Source organism: Macrobrachium nipponense, chromosome 21 (assembly GCF_015104395.2).
Source record: "Macrobrachium nipponense isolate FS-2020 chromosome 21, ASM1510439v2, whole genome shotgun sequence".
Taxonomy (NCBI): Eukaryota; Metazoa; Arthropoda; class Malacostraca; order Decapoda; family Palaemonidae; genus Macrobrachium; species Macrobrachium nipponense.
Window position 1 is genome coordinate 77,970,127 of NC_087212.1, and position 11,553 is coordinate 77,981,679.

An 11,553-nucleotide genomic window follows, 5' to 3' on the forward strand; every position below is an offset into this window, starting at 1 on the left:
TCCGTGGCACTCACTGTAACAGTTAACAAACACAAAACAATGTGCCACAATACTGCAGATATGTACCCTAATCCAAAATGTTTAAAATCATAAAATCCAAATATTGATGACACAACCAGGACACTCATGAATAGATCTGCAATGTAGGGTTTGTTGTAACACCAGAGGGGATGACGAGTAAAATCACATAGAAAACGCCACGCAAAACATCAATACTTCAGAAAGTGAAATTTCACATATCACTCATAAACTTTATCATAGTAATAAAGGGTAATGTTACGTTAACTGGTGTTCCAATAATTTACGTTGGAAGTTTACCGGAGGTCACACAGTGGGAATCTCTAAGGGAGATTGCAAAGTTAAGGGTTTGGAAAACAGTAGAACAGTAGAGGCAAAGTATGAGATTATGGTGAGGCCAACATATAGCTTTCATTCACTACCTTAGTCAGCGGATGAGCCAGTTTGTGGTGTGTAGAAAACTTCAGTGGAAACTGGCATTGCAGTCGGTCCCAACCCAGGGAAAATGTGGTGAGAGAAGGATTTGCGCCTCTGGTTACAAGTTCACGGTGCAGAAGATTATCAGTGATGGTATGCACTCCTAACCTTCCCCAGGTGCAGCATCGAAGGGCGTCGAGGTACGGACTTCTCGTCAAGTCCTCATGTACCGGCAGGTAACAGGTGCTTACGCGAAAAGACTAAAAGATCAGTAACACCTTCTACTGACGTAGGGGGAGCATCATCTATATGACATGCGCGTCCGGTAGTGATTCCTCTCTCCTTGACATGGCAGCGATGCCCCTCTATATACCAGAGTAGGAACAATAGAGTCATTATTGTCTTCTTGCTGTGATCACACATGGCTGGCCTGTTAGGGGTTCCCATCGAGATGCTTCAAATTCGACAGGCTTCTGGAAGAGAAGTTACAATAGGGCCAGTACCACAGAAGACAGAAAAAGAATACAAAGCGTGAATCGGTTGAGTTTTGAAAGTATAGAGAAATAAATTAGTGGGGGAACTACCCGAGGATGACGAGGGTCAGGTCAGAGGAAAAACTAATTTCGAGGATGCAAGTGCACAGGTGCAGAAGGTGAGGACAGGTAAAAGAACACTCCCTAGCGACTGACTGCGAATGACCCTGGGTACTCTTCTAAAAAGGAGGCGAAAGGGTCAACCCGCTTAACTTTAGTATTAAGTCGCACGGGAAATCCTAAAATGACTTTCATGGCGGTCTGTCCTATTATTCCCTAAAATTACATATGGGACATATCACAGACCTTTGGGGACTTGATATGATATGGGAAAAAGGTACGTGTTTTCCAAAACAACTTTATTTTCGTATTTCCCAAAGTTCGAATTTTTTTTCCCGAAATTCTGCGTTATTTCCAAACTTTCTAAGTTATTAGAGGGAAGGAAAAAAAGAAAAATTCCTAAATATGACGTTTGTATTCTGACTTCCTTTAATGACACTTAGTTCTATTTGTCTAACTGCTTATATAAAATATACTGAAGCAGACTAACAAATTTTACATCAATTTTTGTAATAAACAATATAATCGCACTTTTATACACACACATATATTATATATATATATATATATATATATATATATATATATATATATATATATATATATATATATATATATCTATATACATATATATAAGCTGTTTTATGATGTGCAATTTCTGATTTCTTACACTGCTACTTAGGCCTATCATTTTGATAAATATTATGAAATTAATTTAATATATAATTCCTGCTTTTGTATTTCTTACTGTCTAAGCTTCTGAAGAATTAAATTAGAAAGAAGTTCAACATTAACTTATTAATGGTAAATGCTCATCAGTGGAGAATGTCTCATCGCAAAAGATGACTATCTTCCAGAAATCATCGGCCACTGGATAATATTGTAATGCAAACCTTAGCCTCTCTTCTTTGTGTGTCTGTTATTAAGGGTTGCTTGGCAAGAATATGATGAAATAATATCTTGGCCTCATGTAGCCTGTTACGGATGGTTTGGCCATCAACTTGAAGGGAGAGCATATGAAATGTTCTCTTTTCATAGCAACATACAACGGTTGTCAGGGGAGCTCCTTCAATGACCATGCGATGATGGTCTTCAGCAGAAGTGTATCCATGGAATCTTCCTCCACTCTTTTCAATAAATTGGTTATATTTCTATTTCTCTCTGTTGCCGTATCCATCTATACGCGGTGGTGCGGCTGAGTCTGTTACGAGACAGTTCAACTTTCCTGCCCGAGTGAGGCATGACACAAATTACATATGACGATATGAGATTTTCTCTTTTTTGTGTTTTTGACAACGATTATGGCAGGATTATTTCTTTCTTTATTTATATAATTTCGTTGATAATTATTTAATATTATTTTCTTATTAGTTAAGATGCTTTTATTTGGATTCGAAGTATAGTTTCTTCTTTGACTCTTTTGCCCAATTATCTGGCAAGAAATTTCTAAAAATGTTTCGTTATTTTTCCTAGTATGAATTTTTCACTCACCATTCTTTTTCATATTGTTAAGCGTACGTTTAATAGTCAAAATCGAATAAGAAAAGCCCATTTCATTGTAGCTATATACCAAAAGAATAAATGATTGTCAGGTGAACAAAAACTTCTGGAACATGTTGCAAAACATTTTTGAGTGACTACCTTGGGAATAACTTACACCTAAACTGTGACTAAAGAGAATTTTAATTGATAAGAGTTTCTGTTTCGGCAAAGATTTTAACCAGGGCATTTAGTTTGAGTTAAAAATAAAGATAAACAGCTGACCTTTTCCCTTGGGGGTAAAGAGAGATAGTTTATATCAACTGTGCTGAACATTATTACTGTCAAATTCAGCTTAATTAGCAGAGTATTAAACTAAAGCTACACAAGGCATTAAAGGGGAGGAACTAGATTTTCAGTTACATATGCAACTATTATTGTGCACACTAGAATGAAAATGAAGGTGTGAATCTGGGGGAGAATAATGGAGTAAATACATAGGTTAATGTGAGTGCAGTCTGAAGTTCTGAAGTTGGTAAAGTGAGATTTTTCAAATACTGCCGAATGTAAATGATGGAAAACAGGCAAAGATGAGTGCAAGCTTGGGAAAGGGACCAGAAATTATGGAATTAAAAGTGAGATGTTGCAGCACAGCAGTGAGAATGTGACTGAGGGGCTGACCAAGCTCTGGATACGGGGAAGTTTTCAAAGGAATGGGCAAGAGAAATAACTGTTGTTTCTTTGCAAATAGGGCAGGGTGACAGAGGTGACATATGGCATGCAAGGGAGGGTGCATGTTAGCATTATTATTGAAAAAGTAACAATGACAGAAGGATTTGCAGAAGAACAATGTGAGTTTCAATAAGGAAGAGGATGTACAGGTCGAGTATTTGTTCTGAAGCAGTTTTGCGAGAAGTTTGAATGGTAAATGAAAAATGTGTTTGTGGCATACCAGGATCTAGAAAAACTTACGCTAGAACTTGTAAAGATGCACTGTTTAGAATGGTGAGGATAAATGGTATAGAATTCGATTTATTGAGGGTGATTAAAAGCTTTTGAAAAATGACAGAAAACATATGTTCGAATATGTAGACGGAAGAGCGACTAGTATGCTGTGAAAGTAAGTCTGAGACAAGGGTGTCGTATGTCTATATTGTTGTTAAATATCTTTATGGATGGATTGATGGTGGTTAAAGATGCAAAGAAGTGAATTGAGAAAATTGGCCATGACTGGAGTGTGGAATGTCTCATGATCCAATCCTGATTATTAATAGTCAGAAGAAACTACCGAAACTAATGGGACTGAGTGTGCTGGGGTTTTCAACCTGAGATACGCGGTCTGTCAGGGGTACGCGCTCCCCATGGCACTCGAATGAATGTTAGATACCGACCTTCGAAGTGATTAAGCAAAAACTGCTCCACGGCCAACAGTTTCAGCCATTTCATTAACTACCTTTGCAGCTGATATAATAATAATGTATATTGTTTTTGCAGCTCAGTACCATATGCTTGAAAATTTACTGCATAGCCAGTTTTTCTGAGTTGGTTTCGTTTCCCTCGTTATACAAAGTGATGGGGGCTACATTACTGACAGTACAAATACCCGAAAGGGTACGTGGGGAAGAAAAGGTTGAAGACCCCTGCAGTAGAGAGTTGAAAGTATATCAGCAAAATGAGGTTATAATGGTAAACAAAAAGCGTGGAGAGGAACCAGAATTTGAAAAATATGGATGTTTGAAAAAAAGTGGAGGATTTATGGTCAATAAACGTTTGGTAATGAATTTAGTAATTGATGATGCTAGGATAAGAGAAGATGACAGTTACAGAATAGGTGAAGCAAGGAAGGTAGAAAGATGTGCAAGAGTTACGATGCAGGACAAAAACCAAGGTTGGAATAATATAAGGGCTTTTGAGTCAACTCTTCTCTTTGTCACCTAAGCTTGGAGGTTCAGTACAAATAAGAGAAAAAAGGTTGACTTTGGGATAAAAAGAACTGATCGGGTAAGAAATGTGGAGATATACTTAGATTAAGGGAAAAGGTGAGTCCTAGGCAGATGGATGACACAGAATATTTTGGTCATGTGGAAAGAATGGAGGACGATATGTTGATGAAAAAAGTACAAATACAATTTCTAAGCTTTAACAGGGAATGGGAGGAAAGACTGCAAAGTACTCGCTCGATACACTGGAAGACCCGCTGGAAAGGAATGGTCATCAATAAAGTATTTGCGAGACTGTGGTCTAGATAGAAGTGCATGGAGGTTCGACTTTTTCTTTTGGTGAACTTTATGAACAGGTGTATAAAGCAGCTTATACAATGAAAGTGTGCTCAACAGGGAGATAATCCACGATTTAGTTCTTAATGCATGAATGTTTCAGAGAAAATTTTTTTTCTTAGGAAGAACGTTTTTAAAAGGAATAAAATATATATATATATATATATACACACACACACACACACACACACACACACACACACACACACACACACACACACACACATATATATTAATATAATAAATAATATATAAATATTAAAATTTTAATATTTTTGTAATATATATAATTTATATATATAATTTTTATTAATATAATAATTAATTATATTTTATATATTTTTATAATTTATAATATAATCTTTAATAATTGTATGTATAATGCATCTTCTTTCTAATTATGCCTAAGCTAATATAATTTTTCACTGATAGTAATATTTCTGAATCTATATGTGTTCATTATGGGTAGACTAGGCATAAATTCTTAAATTTCAACTGACATTATAAACATTTAAAGTTCAGTTTACGATAGATAAATAGATGGGATTAAAATTTCTCTTGTCTCTTTTCAGGCCACAGTGAGGAGATATGAAAGTGGAGGTGCGACAGGACCCGAGTGCGAGTATTTTCCGAAATTAAAACTGCCAACGGGTCAGAAGGTGGTGTGTGATGAAACCCTAACTGCAAGAGGCTTTGTAAGTTTCTCTCTCTCTCTCTCTCTCTCTCTCTCTCTCTCTCTCTCTCTCTCTCTCTCTCTCTCTCTCATGGAATTTTTGATGAAACTGAAAAGGGAGACATGGGGAGCACATTATCATAGTATAAGACACGCCATGTATATTTAACCGTTTATAACACCACGATTAAGGCGCACCCATCTCTCGCTGTGGAATTAGTTTTGATGCTATGATACTGACTTTGATGTCGTCACAAACTTGAACAGTTGTACTGAAAAATACCCCGAAATGATGAGTGAAAGTTGACCGAGCACACAGGCATATATGCTTATTATTGATATAAACAATGATAGAAGACACATTTTTAGTCCCGGGCACGAAAAGGATAAATTGCTTTTCCCTTGATATACGGTTCAGTGCCTCTTCATGCCAGCTGTTGTGCATTAAAACGTGAGGATTTTTTTTTTATTTTAGTTATTGAGTGATATCGAAAATTTGCATAACCATATATTTCTCGGATATGTTGCAGTGAACTTGATTTTCTTGTTTGAACTCATTTTTGCGTCATTGAATTTAAATTGCAGTATCTGTCAAAGCAATACAAAGCAAAATATCAAAAAAAGTTAAAAATTATAAGTTGACTAAGGGAAACCACACTTTATTTTATGGCATATAGAAATTCGGCGAAGATACTGTAGAGAAGAGAAGTACAATATATTTTATATTACTTCTGTTTATGACTGTCGTTGCGCATCAGAACACATTACCCTCATTTCTGAGCATGTATATATATATTTATATTATACACACACACACACACACCACACACACACACACACACACACACACACATATATATATATATATATATATATATATATATATATATTATACACATACTAAGTTAATATCAATAGTTTTTAAAATGGGTACAGCAGGAATGAAATTTCATTCTTGCTGTGTACCGATTTTAAATACTATTGATATTAACTTACTAATTTAATATAGTAATCTTTTGAGAAATAAACTAATTAAAAATAGCACCCCCCCAATTCATACAATATTGTTTACAGTATTCCTTGCGAAGAATGTAATAACATTTATGTATGTCAAACTTAAACTAAAACTCCCAACGTGAGAGGATCAGGAACACCAATACCCATCCCTGATGCTGATGCTGACAACCCTTGGTGTGATGTCTTTTGCCGTATGAAAAATACACGTACCTCATCAATGAAAGGAAGACAGTAATTGAAGTGGAACATGTGGAATTTTGGATACTTGCCTTTTCCAGTATAGAATGGCACTTGGGACTCCCTGCATTAGGCATAGAGAAACTGCCAAAGCATACAGTCCTTCTCCCATAAGGCATGACAGTCAAAGCCACTGAAGCCTCTTTCTATTTTAACAGAATCTATGGAAAACCAGTAGCCCTTCCAGGTGGTCCCAGACTTCTGCCCCTTCACTATTAAAAGGAAAGCAGATAATAATGTGAAAGCAGAATTTCAGAACTTGCAACTATAGGAAACGTGGGCCAGTGGCATAAATAGTCATTCATTTCGACCATTCCAGTAATTGACAGACCCATAAGGGAAGACTGTGATCATGCCCTTGGGTTGCAGTGTGAGGATGAGATCCACCACAGACTCAAACTGTAACAGGCCTAGGATCCATTACAACTGTCATGAGGACACCATGGATTGGCTCTTTCCTTATTCTGGCTTGAGAGTGGGTGGGGAGAGACAACCAGCCACGAAGCATATCCCACCAATGTCCTCTCTGCACAAAACACCTGATGGGTGTGAAACGGGACTCATTTCAGTTGACTAGGAAACCTTTTGACCAGAGGCTATTGCTTATCAGTTACAGGTTTCATAAACATTCCTCGCCAGTCATCTAAGTAGGTTAGCAGTTGAACTTCCTCTTGTTCAATTTTGATAGTAAAAAAGTCTGAAAAGAAAATTTCTGCAGATATAAGTTGTATGGATAATCTTCGAATTTCAAATAACAGAAAGACAATGGACTGAAATGCGCTATTTTATGATAATTACACACCTCTATTTACATTTTGCAATGGATTGTTTAAATTATGTGATGAAATCTGTGTAATTCCTCTTAGTATGTTCTCTTTGTTACACTTTCAAAAATGAGTGAGATCTGTTATTGACAGACATATTCTGGAACCTTGATTAAATACATTAATTTCGTATAGGTGATTATCAATCAGAATATATTTGTTTTGTAAGATGCTAGAAGAATTTCCATTATTTTTTATTTGTTTAAAGCATCGTTGGCATGATCTTAGGAAGCATTTATTTCTGGATACCTTATACTTGCATGTACAGTTTTACTAAAACTGAAATGTAGTGTAAGGGAAAAGTATTATCACAGCCATTTCTTTATATGGATGGTTTTTAAGAAGCAAATTTTTGTAACCAAGATGTTATTAAAAGCAGCATCATACAAGTCGAGAGATGTACACCGCAATAGATTTCTAATAATATCCAAAATGAGTCCCAGGCCTTGCTAGTGAAACGGTATTACAATTAAGTCATATGCCTTTGTGATCAGCTGACTTCATGTCTTATCCTTCCCCGACAATATATGATGGAGATAGATCTACTTCAATAAAATTGCTGGGTGGATGCAATGATGCTGGAATATTGGAAACAGTTTAAGTCAGTACCATAGGCTTGATACTTAGTGAAAAAATCACGTGTGTTATTCTTGTCCATTTTGTAACACTATTAGAAATCAAGCTATACAGCGCCTCTTTTCAAAAAGCAAGAAAGTTTTATCGTTTACATCAAAATACACCAAAACAATCTTACAGTAGTCATTCATTAATTTTAGTCTCTCAGACTTGAAGGGCCCCAAAATAAAGTAAGACATTTGATGGGTACACTCATTAGTTTTGGCACACAGGCTGACTAACTTTTTCTTTACATTTTGTTATTTTGCACTTTTCTTGGAATGCTGCTTTATCAATTATCTAGACCAGTCCATTTTTGTATTCCCTTTAATGAAAGGGAAAACAAAAATGCGTAGTCTGTTGACAATGCATCTTTGCACGATCATTTCATGTAGTGGTTTTAAAATCTCCTGGTTGTTTAAGTAACCTTTATATAAAATTACTTTAGAATCTTATTCCCTCCATCCAGGAGTACATATGATTGGGCGTTATGTTAAAGCATTGCAGAAGCAAATAATTACTCATTTATTATAAGTACAATTTTCAAAAACAAAAATAGATATAATTTCTTGTATTCTCTTCTGTATTATCTTAGTATAATGAATTATGAGGGGAGAAAATGAACCAGCTGAGAGCACATTCAGGGAGGCTGATTGATTATGTTAAAACTTGTCCTCTGGGTTCTCCATGGATTGCCCCGAGTTAAAATTGGAACAGGAATAAATCCCATGGCATTCTAAGTATCAAATTCTCGTAGGTAGGAATTTTCATAAATGATTTTCTTCATTCCTTTATTTCCATATCCTCTTTCATTCATACACTCGTAATGCTTTATCTGGCAATGTTTCTTTCTTTTCCAGTCCTGCAGCTGGAGAGACGAGCATTCAGCACCATTTTCTTGGCACACCAGATCTCAGATGGACTTGACACTTGACACACCACCAGACACTCCTACGCATCCAAGTACTCCAACTGAAGCCTCATTCACAACCATAGAAGGCGAAGGACGGGTAATCCCAGGAGGCCGTGCCGTCTACTCGGCACGTCCAGTATCTTTACCAAGACCCCCTCGTTTCCGTTGGCATTATGATCCGCCTGATGGACTGCCAGATCCGCCTGATGGACTGCCAGATCCTCCCTCTGTTGTTGTGGCAGCTCCTAAATCTGCAACGCTACCTAGTGATATTGGAAGAGCTCCTCAAAAGTCATCACAAGCCATGAAATACATGCTTATTAGAGGCAAGGGAGATGAAAATGAAAAAGGGGGTTTAATGGCTAAGATTCGAGGTGTTGTCTCAGCCCTGACAGCTACATGTCTACCCCTCCGTGCTGCACCGGGTCCAACATCTCATCTGTCCATCCACAATGCTTCTGAAGGAGGCAGAGAACCAGAGCTTAGGCCACTAAGGGTACAGACTCAGTCATCAAAATGCACAGCTGGTCAGGTATCTGATCAAGCCTCTAGTAGAATGATTTCAAAACAGTCAAACACATTAGAACCCCAGAAAGGATGTCAAGGTCCTTTTGCAACTATTACAGGAGATCCTTCACTATCGGGTTACATGTGCTCACTTCCCGATGATGAAGATGATGTACCGTATACAGTTCATAATACATCACAATTCCCGCCTTCACATTGTGGTGAATTGTCTGCAACATCTCATACATCACCAGCTGATGTAACACAAACCTCTGAAACTGCAGCAGCAAATATGGCAATGTCTAATCTTGAAGACAGACACCCAGATAGCAATATATATTCTGCTGGTCTCAGTCCCAGTAGTTTCATGTCTCCAACGGCTAGCCTCCCAACACCAGTGCCTACACCAACAGCAGGAAACCCAAATAATCCTGTGGAGAACTTTCCCACCATGTGCACTTCAACACCTATTCTTTCTTGTAAAGACCATCAAATGGCAGCTCGCCCAAAGTTTCAGCAGCCTGACCTTATCACAGATACATATGACTCGCAGACAACTGACATTGGCTGCAGAGTAAGATCACCAACACTCGAAGAGAAACAATCTGACGTTGAGGATAATGGAGGATCATCAACACCAATCTTAGCTATGAGAAGCGAGGTAAATGTTTACTCCCACTTTCATAGTAAAAGCTTAGACAGGTTTACATACAGTCAGTTTGATTTTACTTTAATAGTCGAAGGATTTTGTTATTGAAATACCCTCAAATGCTGCTCTTTCTTTTGGCAGAGTATCATACCCAAGACTGGCTTTGACTTCCTGGACAACTGGTAAGCAGATGGAGAGCAGCGCCCTGGGAGCGAAACTAGGCCTTATAACTTTGCAGGGAAGGATGATATCCTGCACTGAAACTCTCTAGGTGTCGGAATGTTAAATTTTGCTATTATTTTCCATATTTGGTGATGTAAAAACACAATGATTTTAATATAAATTACATTTAGATCTATGCAGTCTTACAAAATATGCCAGTTGAGAAAACCACACCTTATATATATATGCCAGGTTTGTCTCTAGAATATTTGATAAATGATTTTATAAAGACAGGAAGTACGTGATATATTGAATTATTATATCTGTGAATCCTGTCTTCTTATAACTGTGACGAATCTGAATGTCATTCTTGGTACTGGATATAGTGACAGCAAAATGCAAAGTCTCAGGAATATCAGTATTTGTTCAAATAAATTTGATGTATAATGCCAGATAATCTTCATTGATGGTATGAAGGGAAAACAAGGTTTTTACCAAACCCAAATTATTCCATATATCAACATTCAGATGTATATATATATATATATATATTATATATATATATATATATATATATATATATATATATATATATATATGTACATGTATGTATGTATGTATGTATATATATGTTGATATATGTAAAGAATATAGAATTCAGTCTGTACTTGGACAACAAGACACTTAACTGAAGATGACCAGCAAGAAATCCAAGTCTCTTTGGTGGACCCGCGTGCTCTGTATCATTCCAGTGCCATTGACCATAACAGGTAGTTTTAGGAACCATGGCTGTTTGTAAATGTAAGGCTCAAAGGACAGGGGATGGAATGGCTGGTAGACTCTCCTTAACCTTTTGGAATTAGGCGATGAAAGAGCTTGTGCTGGTAGCAACCTGTCAAAATCTTGGCCATTATCTGCGTATATGTTGACGTAAGGGTTTCATGCAAAAAATGTACCAAGTAAAGAAAAAACAAGGTTTTGCACATTTAATAGTTTAAGGATCATGTAATGTATATTCACATGTGCATAGTTAGGGGTGAGAGGTGGATATATAGTGTAACTTTACGAAGTAATCTATACCTTTGAGGAGAAGAAAAAAAAGTTAGGTCCTATTTTACCTTCCCAAACACAGCGAATACAAAAACCTGTTAAGTTCATGCACAATGAATGGCT

At 36.8% G+C, this 11,553-nt stretch overlaps 1 protein-coding gene across 1 annotated transcript in view; it reads left to right on the forward strand.

Annotated features, from left to right (window-relative positions):
• Positions 1-10,926, forward strand: part of LOC135198193 (uncharacterized) — a 32,516-nt gene extending 21,590 nt beyond the window's left edge. Inside the window, exons 3-5 of the mRNA XM_064225762.1 lie at positions 5,356-5,478; positions 9,010-10,230; positions 10,360-10,926. Coding sequence (XP_064081832.1) covers positions 5,356-5,478; positions 9,010-10,230; positions 10,360-10,404 — 1,389 coding nt within the window. The 3' untranslated portion in view covers positions 10,405-10,926. The remainder of the gene's footprint in view (positions 1-5,355; positions 5,479-9,009; positions 10,231-10,359) is intronic.
• Positions 10,927-11,553: the final 627 nt, after the last annotated feature.